Source organism: Erinaceus europaeus, chromosome 11, assembly GCF_950295315.1.
Source record: "Erinaceus europaeus chromosome 11, mEriEur2.1, whole genome shotgun sequence".
NCBI lineage: Eukaryota > Metazoa > Chordata > Mammalia > Eulipotyphla > Erinaceidae > Erinaceus > Erinaceus europaeus.
The window spans coordinates 57,359,030-57,379,825 of NC_080172.1; the positions used below are offsets into that span (position 1 = coordinate 57,359,030).

The window sequence follows — 20,796 nt, forward strand, 5'->3', positions numbered from 1 at the left end:
ATGAATGGCTGAGAAAGATTGTTTTTTTTTTTTTCCCAAAATAATTTTCTGTTCTAAAACTGCTGCCAGGGAGATAGTAGAAATTCAGAACCTATAGTTATTCTGAACTACAAAGAGAAATATTTGAAGGGGGACCATGTGTTCACAGTCTTCCTAATTCGAAAGAATTTGCCTAGATGAATGTTAAACATTTCCTGGCATCTCGCTGCCCCCTAGTGCAGCAAATAAGAAAGTGCACCCTTCTCTGAAGTCTGCTTGGTTTGCATTACTGTCTGATTGCTCCACTTCCTGCCTCTTGGGTTCTGTGCAGTGATTAGACGCTAATCCTTGACTCAGACAAAACCCTCTATGATCTTATTTTACTGAATAGATTTGGTCTCTGGAGTAGGAACTTAGTGAACTAAAGGACTGAAATGGGAGCCCAGTAGCTAGAGACCCAGCATCCCGCCCACTATACCTACTCCATAAATAAATAAATAAATAAATAAATAAATAAATAAATAAATAAGACAGCCTCATGACAAGCTCTGAACCTGGGAGAGCTGGGCCTACTCCAGCCCAGACAAGCTGTCTCAAAGCCAACACAGGAAATCCAGAAGTTTCACTCCAGTGTCATTGAACTGGAGGAATTCAGACCTACAGTTAATAGACACCTTAGAACAAAGTAAGAAAAAGCACTGGGCTTAGAGTAGAAGAGCCTGGGGAAATGTAAAACTATCATTTATAAAAAAGTGACCTTTCTATGTTTCAAGGATTTAACACGTGACTTCCTTGTAAGACTGAATACACCTTAACTTGTGATGTAAATCTTCCTCTGTTGTATTTACTTTGGCTGAAGTAGCTACTGGGTACAACCGAAAGGTTATATAAGGGCATTCTGACCCCACAGACTAGCTCTCGGAACTGTTCCAAAATGATCACTTAACTTGAAGCATACATGTTGTCTCCATGAGGTTTTTCCAAAGAGAGGCTGTCGTTTTAACTTCTCTAGGCTTCTGTTTCTATCTATAATGTATTTTTAAAATGTGGGGGAGGGGAGAAGAGGAAAGGTCAAAGAGTTTTTATTCTTTTTTTTTCCTGTTTTTTTTTTCTTTATTGGGGATTAATGGATTGCAGTCCAAAGTAAAACACAGTAGTTTGTACATGTGTAACATTTTCAGTTTTCCACATAACAATTCAACCCCCTCTAGTCTTCCTCTGCCATCATGTTCCAGGACTTGAACCCTCCCTGCCACCCCACATTTCAGAGTCTTTTACTGTGGTATATAATACACCATACAGTTTTTATGTTCAAGGACTCTTATTGATATAATTTATATCTATTACCAAATGGCCTGTATTTTTCTGAAAGACAGCTATGGAATAGTTTTGCGCACATGTGCAACATAAAGAATTGAGTCACATGGATATGAGAAAGAAAAGAGGAATGAAGGTAGGAAGGAAGGAAGGAAGTAGGAAAGAGAGAGAGGGAGGGTAGGAAGGAAGAAAGAAGGAAAGAAATTGGGGAGAGGACAGGTAGTGGTGCACCTGGTTAAATGCACACATTACAGTGTGCAAATCCCCAAGTTCAAGTCCCTGATCCCCATCTGTAGGGAAAAGGCTTCAGGAGTGAGGAAGCAAGACTACAGGTGTCTCTCTGTCTCTTTCCCTCTCTGTCTCCTTTTCTTCTCTCAATTTATCACTGTCTCTATCCAATAATAAATAAATAAATATAAATGTTTAGAAAAAAAGAAAGAGAGAGATAGGGAGGAAAGTAGCTAAAGTGTCACTAAGAAGACAAAGCTGGTTATCCCAAGGGAGGCAGAGGGTCCTGGGGATTACAGAAGTGTAGTGGTGGGTATGTTATGGCTATACCCCTGTAGTCTTATGATCTCACAAACTATTATTAAATCACCAATAAAAGTAAATAATAGGTTTTGCCATGGATTAAGTGCACATCTCGTGAAGCACAAGGACCAGCATAAGGATCCTGGCTCCACGCCCCAGCTCCCCATCTGCAAGGGGGATCACTTCACAGGCCGTGAAGCAGGTCTGCAAGTGTCTCTGTCTTTTTCTACCCTTCTCTGTCTTCCCCTCCTCTCTCAATTTCTTTCTGTCTTATCCACAACAATAACAACAACAACAATGACAACAAGGGCAACAAAATGAGAAAAAATGGCCTCCAGGAGCAGTGGATTCATAGTATAGGCACCGAACCCCAATGATAACCCTGGAGGCAAAAAAGAAAAGAAAAAAAAAGCAAATAATAACAAAAATATTATAGAGTTATAGCAATTAAATTAGATAAAAGTACATGACAGAGGACAGATTCTCAAGATTTATTAGTCCCTTTCCCTCTTTTTTTCTGATCTGATGACCAACATCTGCCTCCAGTACTAATGAGTAAATGGTAGGTGGCAATGCCCTTTTTCTGAATTCCTTCTCCCACAAAAAAAAAAAAAAGCAAGAGTTTACCCTTTCTTGTCATCATTAAATTTCAAGCATTGGCACAAATTTGCAGTCAGGCATGGGCTAAGAGGGTAGAGGTGATTGAGGTGGTCATTAAAATCTTTATTGTTGCAAGGGGTAACTGATGCCTGTTTAGGAACCATGTGCACTTTACCTAAAACTAAGAGAGTCTTTCTCTTTTAATGACTAGTAGAGGTCTAATGTTGTAACTTTGATCAAGGAAACAGATAAAAGAAAAGAAAGGCAAAAATTCTGTTCATGGTCTCTCCCCAGTATTTAATAAGATTGTTGTTTTGTTTTGTTTTCTGCTGGGTTAAGTGAGCACTTTGTGTTTTGGTTACTATCCATTTGTCCAACATATGGCAGGTAAAGATCTTCTCCCATTCAGTGGGGTAGATTTCAGTTTGGGTGATGGTTCCTAGGACTGTGCAGAAGCTTTTTAGTCTGATGTAGTCTCACTGGTTTTTTTGCAGTCTTTTTTCCCCTCTCACTGTTGAATTTGATTCTTCAAAAGAATTTCAAAGGAAACATCATGGAGTGTTTTGTCAGTGTTTTCTTCTATGTGTTTTATGGTTTCTGGACTAATGTCCACATCTTTGATCCATTTGGAGTTGATTTTTGTTCATTGAAATATGTGGTGGTTCAGTTCCACTCTTCTACACATGCTAAGCCATTTTTTAAATTTTTATATTTATTTATTTTCCCTTTTGTTGCCCTTGTTTTTTATTGTTGTTCTTATTGTTGTTGTTATTGATGTCATTGTTGTTGGATACGACAGAGAGAAATGGAGAGAAGAGGGGAAGACAGAGAGGGGGAGAGAAAGAGAGATACCTGCAGACCTGCTTCACCACTTGTGAAGCAACTCCCCTGCAGGTGGGGATCCAGGGACTCGAACCAGGATCCTTATACCAGTCCTTGCACTTTGTGCTACATGCACTTAACCTGCTGCGCTACCACCTGACTCCCGCTAACCCAAATTTTAAAATTGTTTTTATAAGGAGTTATACAAATGAACCAATATACAACTACTAGCATAGAAAGTAAGAAGACTTTATCTTTTTTTTCCATTAAGTAGGATATCTTTTATTTTCATTTTAATGATAGTTTCTTTTTTACATGTACATAATATTTTTATCAACAAAAAGCCTTTTATACAAGCAAAAAAAATTGCATTATTTAGACAAGATCAGGCATGTTCATGGTGGTATAGCCATAGACATCTTTTCACATTATTTCCAGTGTATTTTTTACTTTTAGTTTTATGTTTCAAAAATCACTACTAAAATACAATTAATACTGAAGAATATTCTTTCTCACCACACCTGTCACCAGTGGTCTGTGTCCCCATCCCCACTACCATAGATAAACACTATAGTTCTCCCACAATCTTAGATATAGGTCAACATTTTTTTTAACATTCATATACTCAGTTGTCTATATTTCACATATGAGTGAGACCATTCTGTAGTCCTTTACCTCCTCACTTGCTTCACTTAGCATATCTTCTCCAATTCCATCCACTTTATTCCAGAGGGCACAATATCATCTTTTTTATTGCTTATGAATATTCCATTGAGTATATGTCCCATAACTTTTTATCTAGTCATCTGTCAAAGGGCATTTTGATTGTTTTCAAGTTTTTTTTCTATTGTGAATAAAGTCGCTATGAACATGGAGGTACATATATCTCTTTGAATCCATGTTATTATATATTTTGGGTAAATGTTTAGGAGTAGAATTGCTGGATCATTTGTATTTGTTTAAGGATTCTCCATACTGTTCTCCACAGTGATTGTACTAGTTTGCACTCTCATCAGCAGTGTAGTAGAGTTCCTCTCTCTTCACATCCTCTCCAACACTTATCTTGTTTTATTGATGGAGCCCATTCTTACAGATATGAAATGGATTCTCAGTGTGGTTTTGACTTGCATTTCTCTGATGGTGAGTGAATTAAAGCCTTTTGTCATATGTCTGTGGGCTATATATATCTCTTCTTTAGAGAACTATCTATTCATATCTTCTGCCCACTTTTTAACATTTTTTGTGTTTTTTTAATTTTTATTTATAAAAAAGAAACATTGACAAAACTATAGGATAAGAGGGGTACAACTCCACACAATTCCCACCACCAGAATTCCGGATCCCATCCCTGGTAGCTTCCTTATTCTTTAACCCTCTGGGAGTATGGACCAAAGGTCATTATGGGTGCAAAATGTGGAAGGTCTGGCTTCTGTAATTGCTTCCCCGCTGAACATGGGCACTGGCAGTTCGATCCATACAACCAGCCTGTCTCTCTCTTTCCCTAGTGGGGCAGGGCTCTGGGGAATTGGGCCTCCAATTCTGGAGAATTGGTAGGGTTGTCTGCCCAGGGAGGTCCAGTTGGCATCATGGTAGCATCTGGAACCTAGTCACTGAAAGAAGACAACATATAAAGCCAAACAAATTGTTGACTAATCATGAACCTAAAGGCTGGTATATTGCAGATGAAGATTTGGGGTCTCCATTTTGAAGATAACTTGTAGGCTTATTTTAGTTATATTCTGAAGGACCCATGACTATACTAGTTTTTCCTGAGCCTGACCTCTGATATGCAGGTGGACCCAAGTTATTGTCTGTGGAGATGATGTCATGGCAGAAAAAAGGGCTAGAAAGCTGGATCAGGGGAGAGAGTAGTTCCCAAATATGGGGAAGGTATATAAATACTGTTGACTGTAGACCCCATCGATATGATCTAGAGCCCATATTAAGCTTAGGAGACCATGTGACCTCTGCATCCCTGTAGGTCTAAACTCATATCCTGTGGTCATTAGTAGGATCATTCCAAGCTGCCCTAGTTTCACAACCCATCTTCCTCAGGTGACAGATAGATGTTATCCAGTCTCCCTTCAGAGTATTTCTGCCCATTTTTAAATTGAGTTGTTCTTTTTCTTTTTGTTGAGCTATATACGTTTTTTTTTTCATTGATGTTTGACATCAACCACTTTTCTGAAGTATAGTGTGCAAATATCTTTTCCTATTTACTGGATTTTCTGTTTATCCTTATGAAGTTTTCTTTTGATGTGTAGAAACTTTTCAATTTGATATAGTCCTATTTGTTAATTATTGATTTTTTCCCATTATCCATGGGGTTGAGTCTCCAAATACATCTTTCATGTTAAGGGCCTGAACTGTTTCATCACTGGGCACATTCTAATCCAGTTTTCCCAGCACTGTTTGTTGAATAGATTCTCCTCCCTCCATCTGAGGTTTGGTACCCTCTTGTCAAAAATGACTTGTCTATATTACTTGTCTATATGTCTATATTTCTGGGCTTTCAGTTCTATTCCATTAGTTTGTGTGTCATACGTGATGATCTCACTTATAGGAGGTGCTTAAAAGCAAGAGGAGTAGAGCATACAGAATGAAACTTGAGCAGGGGGATGGTATTGCAGAAAAAGCAAAAGACTCTGAATTAAGGGGAAGGGACAGTAAGGAGAGAGAACATTGGATTCACAGGACACAATGATGAAGAGAGACTGGGGTTGGTGGTAGAAGTGGTGTGCAGCCACCCCAACTATCACAGGAAGATAAGAAACTATACTCATGAGTCAAAGACTTCTCTGTAAACCATTACCCTCCCCCAACAAAGTGGTTTGGGAAAAAGAAGAGGAAAAAAGAAGCATGGAGGGTGGAGTGATTTTGTAAGACTTTGTGAGAATTTGGGTGGTTATCTTTGGGAGATGGGAGGGTGGGGATACAGAACTTTGATGGTGGGTGTGGTGTGGAGCTGTAGCTATAATCATACAGTATTGTAGCCCACTAGTAATCACAAATAAAAATATTTTTAAAAAATATCTTCCATGTTCAAAAGCTCATTTTAACTTATATGAGTGGTTTTTCCTAAGCACCATACAGTGGATAATTCAGGACATTAGATTCTTAACCTTCTCTAAATAAACGTTTCTTCTTAATAGATATTATAATTATAATGAACAACAAGAGTTTGCTGAAGGCAGCTTTTGATATTTAATATTTTTAAATTAACTGAAACAACATATCGTGCCTAACCTGTTTCTTTAAAATCAGGATGATATTCTTGTAGTTTTTAAAATTTTTATTTATAAAAAGGAAACATTGACAAAACAATAGGATAAATATTCTTGTATTTTATAAAGAAGAAAAGGCATGTAACTTCAGGGATTGAACTGTACCTCACATAAGAGCCCACTTGTTAACTCATTCAATAGTATCCAGCATTCCTCAAGTATTAAATGAGTTACTAATATACTGCTAGAGTGATTTGGAGTCTTGGGTTATATGAAAGAATAAGACAAAGATCTGTTCTTTTGAGGTAATATATATATAAACAATTGTTTCTCATCATCAACTTATTCTTGAATAGCATTCTAGTGAAAATGTATCATTTAACAAGGTCATCCTTAGCATAAAAGGCCAAATTTATCAAGAAAATTTGTTTTCTTAGCTAAATTGCATTAATTTGTCAAAATATAGCTGCCTTGAGGCTACCTAAATCAGGTGCTAACATACAATATTAGACTAGCTCTGTTTTTAAGATAAGAAATTAAGGGGAAACCAGCCTATTTTTTCTATGGATATCTTTGGTACAAAACTGTCTGGCCATGAGTGTTTAGAATCTAATCCCTCCTGGTTTTTTAACAGGCCGATTGGAACGGATCCATTGCTTTTGTAGTTGGAAACCAGATTGAGGATGATCTTCTCATTGGCGCCCTCACCACGGCTGTTGAAGTTCCTCAGCGTAAACTCTTCAGTAAGGTATCATGGCAAGACATTCTCCAGCAGGTACTTGGTCTTTCCTACCTCTAAGTAGCTTGAGCACTTTTCTCTTAGACTACCAGAAAAGAATAATAAAAATAGGACTGGCACACACAACAAGTTTTCAGGCCTGAGTCTTGTAGGTCCCAGGTTCAATCCCTGGCACCACCATAAACTAGACTGGAGTGATGCTCTTGTAGACAGAGAGGGAGAAAGAGAGAGGGTGGAGGGAGAGGGAATATTATTGGAATGTTTGAATGACTTCAGTGAATTAAAACAAAAACTTTTAAGAATGGAAATAATCATATCATTTAACCTGAGAGTTTTGGTTTGTTTTTTTAATCTTTGAATGCTGCCCATTCAGTATTCATTCAATTAGTACATATTTCAGTGCTCATACCAGGCTCCATGCTAGGATCAGTGAGGAATTATCTAATTAAAATAAAGTACTGACTTTTAAATAAAGAACAAAGTTATTTCATGTCTTTAACTAAAACAGAAACAAATAACAGCTATAGAAGATCACAGTTGTCTGAAATTAGAGCAGAGTGACAACAGAAAAGGTCTGTCAGATGGTACATAATTGCGCAATTACTGACAATTTACCAAAATGATTATAAATATCTCACCTAATCACTACCCACCTCTCCTTGCCTTGCTAAGCTCCTTAGCCCCTCAGAATCCCCTAGATCTTGGAAAGCTACATAGAAAAAGTAAACCTTTCCTTTTAATTATACATGAACTTTATTTTCTAACAGATCAATGAAGCAAATGCAACCTTTGGAGCTGCATCTAAGAAGTCAAAGAAACCCGTAGGTGGTAGTGCTCCTTTGTATTATGAGGTAGGTGAACATATTTATTGATTAACTTCTAGAAAATCAGAATTGAAGTTAATCTGCTTGCCTTTTTTAAAAAAAAATTATTTCTAAAACAGTTCCTGTTCTTTGTTAAAGCTGTATGTTCCTAATGGTGAGCACTAGAAAAGCTGCCCCTTGAGTTGGAGAAATAGCTCACTGGGCTAGTGGGCCACTTTGCCATCTGTGCAATAACTGGGGTTCAACCCTGATCCCCACTGCACTGAAGGAAGCTTTGAAGCTGTGTTTCCTCTCTCCCTCTCTCTCTCTCTCTCTCTCTCTCTCTCTCTCTCTCTCATGACTGGGGTTCAACCCTGACCCCCCCCCACTGCACTGAAGGAAGCTTTGGAGTCTCTCTCTCTCCCTCTCTCTCTCTCTCTCTCTCTCTCCCCTCTCATCTTCCTCTCCCTTTCCCTCTCCCTTTCTTTTTCTTTTTTCTCCCTTCCTCTCTCCCTCTCTTCTCTCTGTGTCTATCTTAAAAAATGAAAAGAAAACCTGTCTCCCTTTAAACCAAATTCTCCCCTAGGAAAGAATTGTTCTAAATTGTCTCTGGTTTAGAGAATATACATCAGAAGCTTTTATATGCACATGTGTTTGGCCATAGTTTTTCGTGGTAATCATTGAGGGTAGGATGGTATGAAAGGGCATCATCCTAGTAATGCATTAATGTTACTTTCACTCTAGAAATGATGTAATAATGCTCCCCACAAAATGTTCCCTGTATACAACTGAGTCACAGCTGAAACAGCTTCGCATCAGTTTGTGAATTCTGTGCACATTTTACTTTTTACTTTCATCAACGTGAGAATAATGATAATCTTCACATTAATGTTTATTCCACTTCTAGTATGTACTTGACACTAATCTTGCTTGGCTGATGAATGGTTTGTGTGAAGGACTTAGGGCACAGACTAGCATGAAGGGATTTCTTCTCACCCTTTCTTGCTAATGTCTAACTTACAATCTACAAGAAAGTAAAAAATATAGTACTTAATTAGAATATCACTTCAGATTTATCAGGCACTGTTTTATGGCTCTGCAGACTCAAGCCTAAGTTTTTTTTTTGGGGGGGGGGCTCTTTCTAAGATGAGCTTTTTGTTGTTTATTTTGGTGATGACTAATATAAAGTTTTTGTATGTTTCTAATGTTGGATGATTTTGTAAGAGGCTTTTTAGCACTGCCTGAGTACTATCTGAGTACATTTCATTGGCTTTATACAATCAACAGTGCTGTGGATTTTATAGCATTAACACTTACTACAGTATTCTCAGTGTCATGGAAAGCTTATGTGGCAGAAGTCAAATAGCGTATGTCCTCCCTTTTATTATGAGATTCTAAATGTGTGTATTCCAGTTGAAACATTATGTGATACCTGGATTTAAAATATTGCAAGTTTTCTTCTCAAGTAGCCCTCAAAACTCGTGCTCAAATCTCATGCCTGGGATAAATTAGCCCCCAAAGGACTCTTTCTTCTTCAAAGATTCTCAATAAAAATCAGAGACCATAACAGGCCAGTCTGACATCTAATCTGGACTAGCTTTTGGACTTGGATGTGGACTAGCACAATGTTCCAAATTCAAAGTTCAGTTATTATAGAAAGCCAGTCCTCTCCAGCATGTGCTGTGACTTTCTTTTGCTTACCCTCCACTCTGGGGAGGTCCATTTCACATCTGGTTCTGCTGCATTCTTCCAGTGGAGCATTTGGGCAATGAGCCTCCCACACCCACTCACATGCCCTTTTCTGAATGGTTCCAGAAGAAAAGGGAAGGAAGAATGAGTATCACAAAGAAGTGGACCTGAGAGTACACCAGACATGCATTACTATCAATCACTGGAGCAAAAAACGTATGGAAAAACGTACAACAAATGCAGCACCTGGTCAGTGTCAGCCAAAGACAGATGCACATTTAGAGAAGAAGGGCACATCTCTAATCCCCATCCCTCCATTCTCTGACCTGCTCAGAAGGATGGTACCTGGGATCTCACCCTAAGTGAATTGGAAAACTCTGGGTAATGAGTATTGAGAGGCCCAAGATAGTTGTCAATGGTGGTCGTGAAAGAGACCAAATTTTGGAGTGATGGACTTTTACAGTATGAGAATAGCCAGCTCATGAAGTCAAGTTCTGCTCAAAGTCTTGTGGCAACTAGGATATGTGCTATGAGTGAACACCTCAGGAGCTCACTTATAGGGAACTACAACAGGGAAGAAATTTTAATGCAGGGAGTCCGGCGGTAGTGCAGCAGTTAAGTGCACTTGGCGCAAAGTGCAAGGGCCGGTGTCAGAACCCTGGTTCAAGCCCCTGGCTACCCACCTGCAGGGGAGTCATTTCACAGATGGTGAAGCAGGTCTGCAGGTGTCTATCTTTCTCTCCCCCTCTCTGTCTTCCCCTCCTCTCTCCATTTCTCTCTGTCCTATCTAACAACAACATCAATAACAACAGCAACAATAAAAACAAGAAGGGCAATAAAAGGGAAAATAAATAAATATAATAAAAAAATTAAAAAAGAAAATTTAATGCAATTGCATATGTTACATGCAGAACTCATGGAGTTCCATTTCCTCTTGGACCTCCATTTTAGAGGGAGAGCTCAAAATAAATATTGCCAAGCAGCCATGTTTACTTGTATTTGTTGGTTAGTCTTAATCAACTTAGATTTTCTAGGGTTTTTTTCCCCCTACCAGAGCACCTTTCAGCTCTGACTTATGATGATGCTGGGGATTGACCCTGGGACCTTTGGTATAGCAGGCATGAAAGTACTTTTACGTAAACATTATGCTATCTCTCCAGCTTCTCATTCACCTTAAATCATTACTTAGTCATTTTTTTTACATTAAATATAGATCTAACCTATTGGGTTCTCCAGTTCTCCAGCCTGCTGTAGGTTAAGAGTAGCAAGTCAAACCAAAATGCCACTATAGTGCAGTTCATTGATGAGCAGTCAAAATTGTAGTAGAATGGCATTATGTATTTCCAGTCAGGCCTTGAAGTGTTTGGGCTAGAAAAACTGCATTCCTAAATGATTTGTTCAGGCTCTCATTTGAATGGTGTGATACTGTGTACACACAGTCTCATTTTGAAACTGTGTAATTTCCTCCTGAAACAGAATTTCATCTAGCCATGGTATTGTATATATGAAAGAGCCTCTATTTATACATCACAGCTCTTTGAAAAACTACTCAGATCTGTGTCGATATAAATCCCACAGAGAAAGAGAGAGAACTCGTTTACTCATTCACCTTCTCATATTTATTTTTTATTGCCACCAGGGTTATTGCTGGGGCTAGGTGCTGGTACTACAAGTCCACTGCTCCCCATGGCATTTTTTTTCTTTTTTTTTATTTTTAATAAAACAAAGAGAAATAGAGAAAGGAGTGGGAGGAGGGAAGTAAAGAGAAAGATAGACACTTAAAGACCTGCTTCACCACTCATGAAGCTTCCCCCTGCAGGGGTGGGGTGGGGATCATGGGCTGTAACCCCAGTCCCTGTACTTGATAATATGTGCACTCAACCGGATATGCAGTAGCCTGGCCTCTTCACATTCTCTTTTTGAAAACCATGTTTTGCTCTAGTGGGAACCAACCCAAGGACTCCTGTGGGAACAGGAGGAGAAATATTCTCCTTTATGTATAAACTCTGGAATGTTAGCTATTACTTTATTATATTTATGATGATGACTATAATGGCTAGTTTGCAATCTGAGTGACAAAAGTGATGCTCTCACCCCCTGGCATTACTCATATGCACAATTTGCAGCATATAATCTTACTTGTTGATATAAAAATAACTATACAAATAGTGCTTCCATTATTTGGTGAGCAGTTTTATAAAACCACAAATATACTCTTGTCCAGGTGCCACTGTCAAACATTATCTAGACTAAGGGCTTAGGGAGGATGAATATTATAAATACTCTAAGCTCAAGATGTTTAATAACTAGTTAAGTGGGTTGGGGAGATAGCATGATGGCTGTGCAAAAAGATTTTAATGCCTGAAACTCTGAAGTCCCAGGTTCAGTCCCCAAAAGCCAGAGCTGAGTAGTGCCCCAGAAAAAAAAAAAAAAGGAAGAAAGAACCTAGTTAATAAAAAGAAAAAAAATGTATATAAGCCTGATACATAGTAGGTGCGTAGCAAATCTTTGTGAAATGGGTGAATTGCACAGTGCGGAAAAGCCTATTCCATGAGGAACAGATAAAGTGTTATGGGCAGACATTCAGAGGAAGATGACATTGTCATTCCTTAGGATGAGGGTGGGGAAAGGAAGAGGTGAGAGCTAGAGAGCTAGGGAAGCTCTGCAGAGGAGGGTAGGGAGTGGAAGAAAAGTGGGCTGATCATTCTGATCTTTTATAGATCTTATCCCAATTGAAGCACAGAACAATTCTAAAAGGAGATCTATTTATTAATTTGGGGGTGAGTCTTTGATTTTTGTTTTGTTTCATAAAACATAAGAGCACCGTTATTGTCTGGGATTGAACCTGATGCCTCATATATGCAACTTCTGTGTTCTGGTGCTGAGTCATCTCTTCAGTCCTAAGAGGAAATAGAAATGTGTTTTACATGTAACAGAGAGGGTAGAAAACCTACTGATTAGAAAACCGGAGAACTTGAGTTTAGCCATCCTCTCAGGTTTTTCTACTTTATGCAATCTCAGTACTATTTGGCTGGACTCAGGGCTTCCCCTCTTGATTAGATAAATCTTGGCATCTGAATATGGAAAGGAGTATTCTAAGAAAAGGAAAGGACCCAAGCAGACCTGAGTTGAAGAACCCTAAATGAATCCAGACTAAATTTATAATGGCATCTTACAGTGTATATTAAATAGGAAAGGTGAATCTTTTAATACTTTATTTATATCTTTGAAATCCTATAGATACTAATCTGTGAGAAAAAAAATAAGCATGGGAAAGAACTTTGCTTTAAGGTGGGTGCCTAAACTTAAATTTATTTGATACATATTTATCTCTGTGTTTGCTCTTTATAGCCCTTAGCAGTTTATTATGCTAATAATAAGTCAAATAAAGATACTGCATGGGGGCCAGGTGGTAGAGCACCAGGTTGAGTTCACATGTTAAAATGCACAAGGACCTGGGTTCAAGCCCCCGGTCCCCACCTGCAGGGGAAAAGTTTTGAGAGTGGTGAAGCAGTGTTGCAGGTGTCTCTTTGTCTCTATCCCTATCACCCACTTCTCTCTTGATTTCTGGCTGTCTCTACCAAATAAATAAATAAAGATCATTTAAAAAACTAACATTAAAAAAGACACTGCATGATCTCACTTATATGCAGAATCTTTAAGCACACACTATACACGACACCGCTTAGATCAGTTCTGTGGTTACCAGGGTCAAGAGTTGGGAAGTGGGAGTCTGTGGTAGCACAACAGGTTAAGCACGTGTGGCACAAAGCACAAGTACTGGGGTAAGATCTTGGTTCGAGCCTCCGGCTCCCCACCTGCAGGGGAGTTGCTTCACAGGTGGTAAAGCAGGGATGCAGGTGTCTATCTTTCTCTCCCCCTCTCTGTGTTCCCCTCCTCTCTCCATTTCTCTCTGTCCTATCTAACAACGATGACACCTACAACAACAGAAAACAATAAGGACAACAAAAAGGGGAAAATAAATTTAAAAAAAAAAAAGAGTTGGGAAGTAGGAAAGAGATCTTAAGAAGTTAAAACTTATCTGTCCAGGGAAGTCTGCTAGACATCATGCTAGCATCTGGAATCTGGTGGCTGAAAAGAGAGTTAACATATAAAGCCAAACAAATTGTTGACTAATCATGAACCTAAAGGCTGGAATAGTGCAGATGAAGAGTTGGGGGGTGGTCTCCATTTTGTAGATAGCTAGTAGGCATATATTAGCTGTATTCCAAAGGGCCTGTGGTTATACTAGCTCCTGGAGCTCCAGTTCCCCAGAACCCAGCCCCAATAGGGAAAGAGAGAGGCAGACTGGGAGTATGGATCGACCTGTCAATGCCCATGTTCAGAGGGGAAGCAATTACAGAAACCAGACCTTCCACCTTCTGCATCCCACAATGACCTTGGATCTATACTACCAGAGGGTTAAAGAATAGGAAAGCTTTGGAGGGAGGGGATGAGATACGGAATTCTGGTGGTGGGAATTGTGTGGAGTTGTACCCCTCTTATCCTATGGTTTTGTCAGTGTTTCCTTTTTATAAATAAATAAATAAAAAACTTAAAACTTGCAGCCAGGTAGTGACACACTGGAGGAGACATATGACAATGTGCAAGAATCCAACTTTAAGCCCCAAGTCCCCTCCTACAGGGTTAAGCATGAACAGTGAAGCAGTGTTGCAGACCCCCCCATCTCTTATCTCACCCCCAGATTTCTCACTGTGTCTGTCTAATACATAAATATATATTTAAAACATTGAATAGGTATGTAAAAACTTTCAGTTATAAAATACATAAGGACTAGGGATGAATATTCAACATAATCTCCATAGTCAGCACTGCTTGGTGAATGGGAAAGAGGTTGTTTGTTTGTTTGTTTTTAAGTGAACTCTATACATCTCGTGTCAAGATTTGTTTTCCCTTTTTATTGCATCTGTGTAAGCCATTGAATGTTATTTGAGCCACCTGTGGTAACTATTTCACAATATATCATGTTGTATACCTTAAATTTAGTCATGCAATTATCTCTTAATAAAATTGGGTGACAGAAAGTCGGGTGGTAGCACAGCAGGTTAAGTGCAGGTGGCGCAAAGCGCAAAGACAGGAGTAAGGACCCTGGTTCAAGTCCCCGACTCCTCACCTGCAGGGGTGTCGCTTCACAAGCGGTGAAGCAGGTCTTCAGGTGTCTATCTTTCTCTCCCCCTCTCTGTCTTCCCCTCCTCTCTCCATTTCTCTCTGTCCTATCCAACAATGACAACAATAATTACAACAATAAAACAACAAGGGCAACAAAAGGGAATAAATTAATTAATTTTTAAAAAGAACAAAAAAAATTGGGAGACAAAATAATTTGACTTGCTCACTTTCAGGTATACAGAGCCTTGACCAAAATTTTAGAGGTCAGCTAAAATGTCCCTTTTGAGAGAGGTGTATGTGTATCATATAGGCAAAGAACCTCCCATATGTGACTAAATCTGATATACATCAAGCCCTCATAATGAGAGGTATACAAATTCCACACTTGGCCATTGGGACTCATTCTGATAAAAGAAAGGAAGAAGGAAAGAAGTGACATTGGGGGGTGGTGGGGTGTACCCAGTTAAGTGCATATAGTACTATGCTGAAGGACCACGCAAGGACCCAGGTTCAAGCTCCCTCTCCTTACCTGCAGCAGGAACACTTCACAAGTGGTGAAGCAGGCTTGCAGATGTCTGTCTTTCTCTCTCCCTCCTCTCCTCTGTCCGCTCTCAACTTCTCTCTGTCTTATTCAATTAAAAAAAAAAAAAGGTCACCAGGATGGATTCATAGTGCAGGTATCAAGCCCTAACAATAGCCTTGGAGGCAAAATTAAAAAAGGGAAAAAATGATATTGTTTAACTTGTTTGACATCAGAATCAACTGTCTTAAATATTTTAGTTTCCATTCCATGGCTCCCTTGGTATCAATGTGGTGCTTCTTGGGCCTTCCTAGCCTGAGAATGAGTCTGTCTACACAGGGGCTATATCTGTGAATTACTCAGAAAAAGCCACTGGGGTGGGGGCAGAGGACAGACAGGAAATCTGCTGAAATGAAAATAATAAAGATAAAATGGTGTGTGTGTGTGTGTGTGTGTGTGTGTGTGTGTGTGTGTGTGTGTGTGTGTGTGTGTATTCCCAGCTTCACTGCTCTGGGAATATGACTTTTTTCATACAGAAAGAAACAAAGAGACAGAAGATGAGAGGGAGAAACACCACAACAGCAGCTTTCCTCAGGACAGGGAGTGGGAAACAGGCTCAAATAAATTTGTTTTGCTAAAGGTGAGAGACAAGAGAGAGAAAGAGATAGAAAAATACCAGCAGTACTGCTTCCACCACTCATGAAGCCTCCCCTCAGGAGGTGAGAAGTGGCTACTTGATCCTAGGTCCTCATGCATGGCAATGTGTGTGTTTTACTGGGTGAGTCATCTCTTGGCCCCCAAGAATGAAAGGGTTTTTGCCTCAGTTGGTAGCTCACATATATATAGATTCTGCACAATAAAGAGCCTGGATGTCCTTAAGATTATGTGATACAGTGAAATTTTATAAATGGATATAATATTCCTATCAGTAGAAAAATAAGACTTCAATTTAGTATATATTTTATTTTTTAGTACTTTTTTTATTAGTGAATTAACACTGGCTTACAGAATTGCAAGACTTTAATGGTGTGTGTGCACAGCTCACCATACCTAACACCAAAGTCCTGTGCCCCTCTTTCCCTTTGAACCATAGTTCTTACAAAGTCTAAGAGATATTTCGATACACCTTAAATAATGCTTTTTCTATGGATACCTCTTCTGGGAGTTCACTGTGTAATATTTATTTATCACCAATGTTATTAGTCAGACTAGGTATCTGTACAATTTCACTAAAGCTTCTCTTTTGCCCACCTTTCCTCCTCTTCTTTCTTTCTTTCCTTCTGATAGATATTGAGAAACAAAGAGAAATAGAGAGAAAGAGAAAGAAAAAAAGAAATATAAACACCTGCAGCACTACTCAAATGCTTATGAGGTCTCCTCCATAGAGGTAGGGACTAGAGGTTTGGACTCAGGTCCTCATGCATGAGAATGTGTGCTCTCTACTGGGTGAGTCACCATCACCCACCCCACCCCCAATTGTGGAATATTATTAAATGTGTAAAAGTTCATTTCTGATATGAGATTTGATAGTAGTGAGTTATATGCACTTCAGAAGAACAGGATGCAAAATTTTAATCTACAGATCTAATTTGTTTCACCAAGTAGTCATAACACTTTACTTTTGCATTCCATATCAGCAAATGTGCTGATCCTATTTTGTTGGTGGTGGTGTTCCTACTGGATGTTTCCTCAACATGTAATCATAATAATTCACTAACAAGAGCATTATAACTCACTACTTTTCCAGATTCATAATTTGAAACTAATTTCTTTTTAATATTTTGAAAGTCTTCATAAAATTTTTATATAAAGTACCATAAGAGACTTCTATCTATTTATCTGTTTTACCTTGTGACTCATTTCCTACATTTTCACAATGAGGAGACTTTTCCCTTCTTCCTTTTCTTTCTTTTTTTTTTTTTGTTTTGTTTTCGAAGGGTAAGTGTTTGCAGAATGTCTTAATAGACTATGCCAATTAATCTTTGCCAGGAAAGCAACAGTTTCCTACCAGCAGGACATAACAGACATTGATACTCCATGCTTTCAAATTCAGGAGTGTCACAAAATCTTGCATTTAAACGGGATAATTCTATTGCAGTGTCATTCATTGATAAAACTCATTTCTTAATCAGTGCCTCAAAATCTTTTTTGATATAATTAAAAACTTTTATTTTAGGCCTGGCCCTTATCAAAATGAAAAAGAGAAAATGCATGCTCCAGGAACAATCAATACATGAACGTATTTAAGAAGTCTGAAGTTATGAAAATAGTAGGTCTATTGGGAGCAGAAAGCATAGCGTGTCATGGAAGGATGGAGGGAAGGGAAGACAGGAAGCATTCTCTGGTCTTTGCAGCCCTGCCTTCTGAAACAAAACACACAAAAATCCAGGAAGAACTGGAAGGTAGCCAAGCTAATGCCATTATTTCATAGAGCTTAGGGACACACCAGGAAATTACAGGCCAGTTAGTTTGACTTCACTTGTAGGGAGAGTATTAAAACCTGCTGCAGGAGATCAAGGGAAAAGATACTTAGAATAGCACAGCTTGATGAAGGCATCCCTGGCCAGTGTGGTTTTCGGAAAGGGAAGGTCAGGTCTTAGGAACTTGTTGAAATTCTTTGAAGCAATTATGGCTCATCCAGCCTCCAAAGAGGGCAGCTTGAGCTGTCTTTCTTTCCCATTCTACCTTTATCCTTCAAGGAAGCAAGTACAACACAGCCCTAGTTGGAGTCTTGGAGTTCTGGGTTTGGAAGCCACCATCAAAACAGCAGAAAAAAACATAATAATAAATCCTCTGATGGAACATTGTTAAAGCTGGAACCAATTAATTCAACCCAAGGTTTACATATGTAGAATAGTGACTTGGAACAAAAAGTTGGGAATATTGAGCTGTCACAAATAAATGCTGCATTAGGACTTTAAAAACCATCAGAGGACTAGGTGGTAGTGCACCCAGCAGAGCTTGAGTGTTACAGTGTGCAGGACCCAGGAGGAAGTCACTGATGCTCATCGCCAGGAGGAAAACTTCATGAGTGGTGAAGAGGTGCTGCAGGTATCTCTCTCTCCTTCTCTACCCTCCTTAACTTTTCTCTGTCTCTATCCAAAGTAATATATATATATATATATATATATATATATATATATATATATATATATATGACATTTAAAAAAAAAAATAAAAACAACCAAGGCAGGAGTCGGGTGGTAGCACAGTGGATTAAGCATATGTGGCACAAAGTGCAAAGACCAACATAAGGAACCCAGTTCAAGCCCCCAGCTTCCCACCTGCAGGGGAGTCACTTCAGAAGCAGTGAAACAGGTCTGCAGGTGTCTTTCTCTCCCCCTCTCTGTCTTCCCCTCCTCGCTCCATTTCTCTCTGTCCTGTCCAACACCGATGACAATAATAACTACAATAATAAAACAAGGGCAACAAAAGGGAATAAATAAATATTAAAAAAAATAACAACCAAGGCATGTTTGCACCATAGTCTGGACTTTAGATGTACTTCTCACCTATAGAAGGGACAGTAAAGAGAAATGGCAGTGCTGGAAGCATTTATAGTATCCTGACAAGTTGCAGATGCCTGATTTTTGTCAGGATGGGATAATTAACAAGTGCATGTGTTAACAACCCTGAGTCTCTGTGACTCTGGAGAAGACCAGTAGAGACAGTCAAGTGCAGCTGAGACAGTAAGGGGCAGAAAGTCACTTCTCTATTGTTTTAGAATTAATTGCTGTAGGCCCCTAGGGTGTGGGCAGATTGGCCTGTCAGAGAGCTCTTTTGAAGTGAATAACATACCTCCAGCAAAGGCATCTATCAACATCCCAATCCTGTACCAGCTCTTCTTTGCCTCTGGGCACACATGGCAAATAGTCGTAGTGGAAGTGGGAAGGAATGCCTAGGGAGGATTATGTGGAAGTGTCAGAAAATTCAGGTCAAGAACTGGGTTTCTGGTATCTGGTCAATAGGAGAACTACTGAGCAAGGCAGGAATCTGAACACTGATGCCAGTGGAGGGAAAGTTCCAACTATAGTGAGGTCATCCAATATTCATCCTTCTCATGTGACTTATCTGGTTTAACATGATTCTTTAAAGTTCAATCCAAGATGATATGAAGGGAATGACTTCCTGGTTTCATCATTTTCAAGCTAAGTTGCATTCCACTGTGTACATTGACCACAACTTTCTTTTTTTTTCCCCCCCTCCAAGGTTATCCACTGTTCTTGGAGGATTTTTTTTTTTAAATAGGATAAGACAGAGAGAAAATGAGAGAAGACGGTAAGATAGAAAGGGTGAGAGAGGGAGTCGGGCGGTAGCGCAGCGGGTTAAGCGCACGTGGCGCAAAGCGCAAGGACCAGCGTAAAGAACCCGGTTGGAGCCCCCGGCTCCCCACCTGCAGGGGAGTCTCTTCACAGGCGGTGAAGCAGGTCTGCAGGTGTCTGTCTTTCTCTCCCCCCTCTGTCTTCCCCTCCTCTCTCCATTTCTCTCTGTCCTATCCAACAACGACAACAATAAAAAAAAAGTTTTAAGAAAGGGTGAGAGAAAGATAAGCTAGACACCTTCAGACCTGCTTCATTGTGAAGTGACCCCCACTGCAAGTGGGGAGCCAGTGGCTTGAACCAGGATCCTTGTATACACTATGTGTGCTTAGTATGATGTGCTACTACTGCCCAACCCCCTATCTACCACAACTTTCTTAGCCACTTTTCTGTCATTGGGCACCTGGATTGCTTCCAACTTTAGGCTAATACAAATTGTGCTATAAACATAGATACGCAAAGATCTCTTCGGATTGTGCATTGGCTTTCTTTGAATATATTCCCAGAAGAGAGATTATTTGGTACTAAGGTAAACCAATTTTATAATTCTAGTAAATCTGGGGAAGGAAGGGAAAAGAGGGGACTGTGGAGAGTACTTTGGGATTCTGGTTGCATGATGGTTGAAAGGGACCTAAGTTTAGGGTAAGGATGTTTTGCAGACACCTTTCACTCAGAGATGAGAAACTGTACCCATGTGTCAAAAACCATACTGTAACTAATGAACCCTCAATAAAATAAAAGAGAGAGGAGGGAAGTAAGCAGTGGGGGGTGATATACAGGGAAGTAGATCTAATAAAGAACAGCCATCATTGCTTCTTCCAACCCTTGACTGGGTTACATCTTTGAAGCTTTCTGACACTATCCAATACATGTCCACTATAACTGGGAGAATAATAGGGAAAGAGCCAGGAAGACTAACATTCTCTGCCTATGTCTAGGACTGTGAAGATTCCATACTTATGAATGATACTAATGCCAGTGACCATTTAGTGCACATGTATGGCTAATACTCTGGTATAGAACCTTAGCCAGATGCCAGAACCCTGAAATCTGACACATCTCAGGGCTGAGACAGAATAACTTCAGTCATCATACAGTTGATCTGAAGAGACCTGGAGGGAGG

General features: G+C 39.4%; 1 protein-coding gene across 2 annotated transcripts in view; it reads left to right on the forward strand.

The window, feature by feature from the left end:
• SPAG17 (sperm associated antigen 17) overlaps window positions 1–20,796 on the forward strand; it is a 287,832-nt gene that overhangs the window by 49,978 nt on the left and 217,058 nt on the right. For both annotated transcript variants that reach the window (XM_060201805.1, XM_060201806.1), the window contains exons 2-3: window positions 7,108–7,248; window positions 7,980–8,063. In XM_060201805.1, coding sequence (XP_060057788.1) covers window positions 7,108–7,248; window positions 7,980–8,063 — 225 coding nt within the window. The remainder of the gene's footprint in view (window positions 1–7,107; window positions 7,249–7,979; window positions 8,064–20,796) is intronic.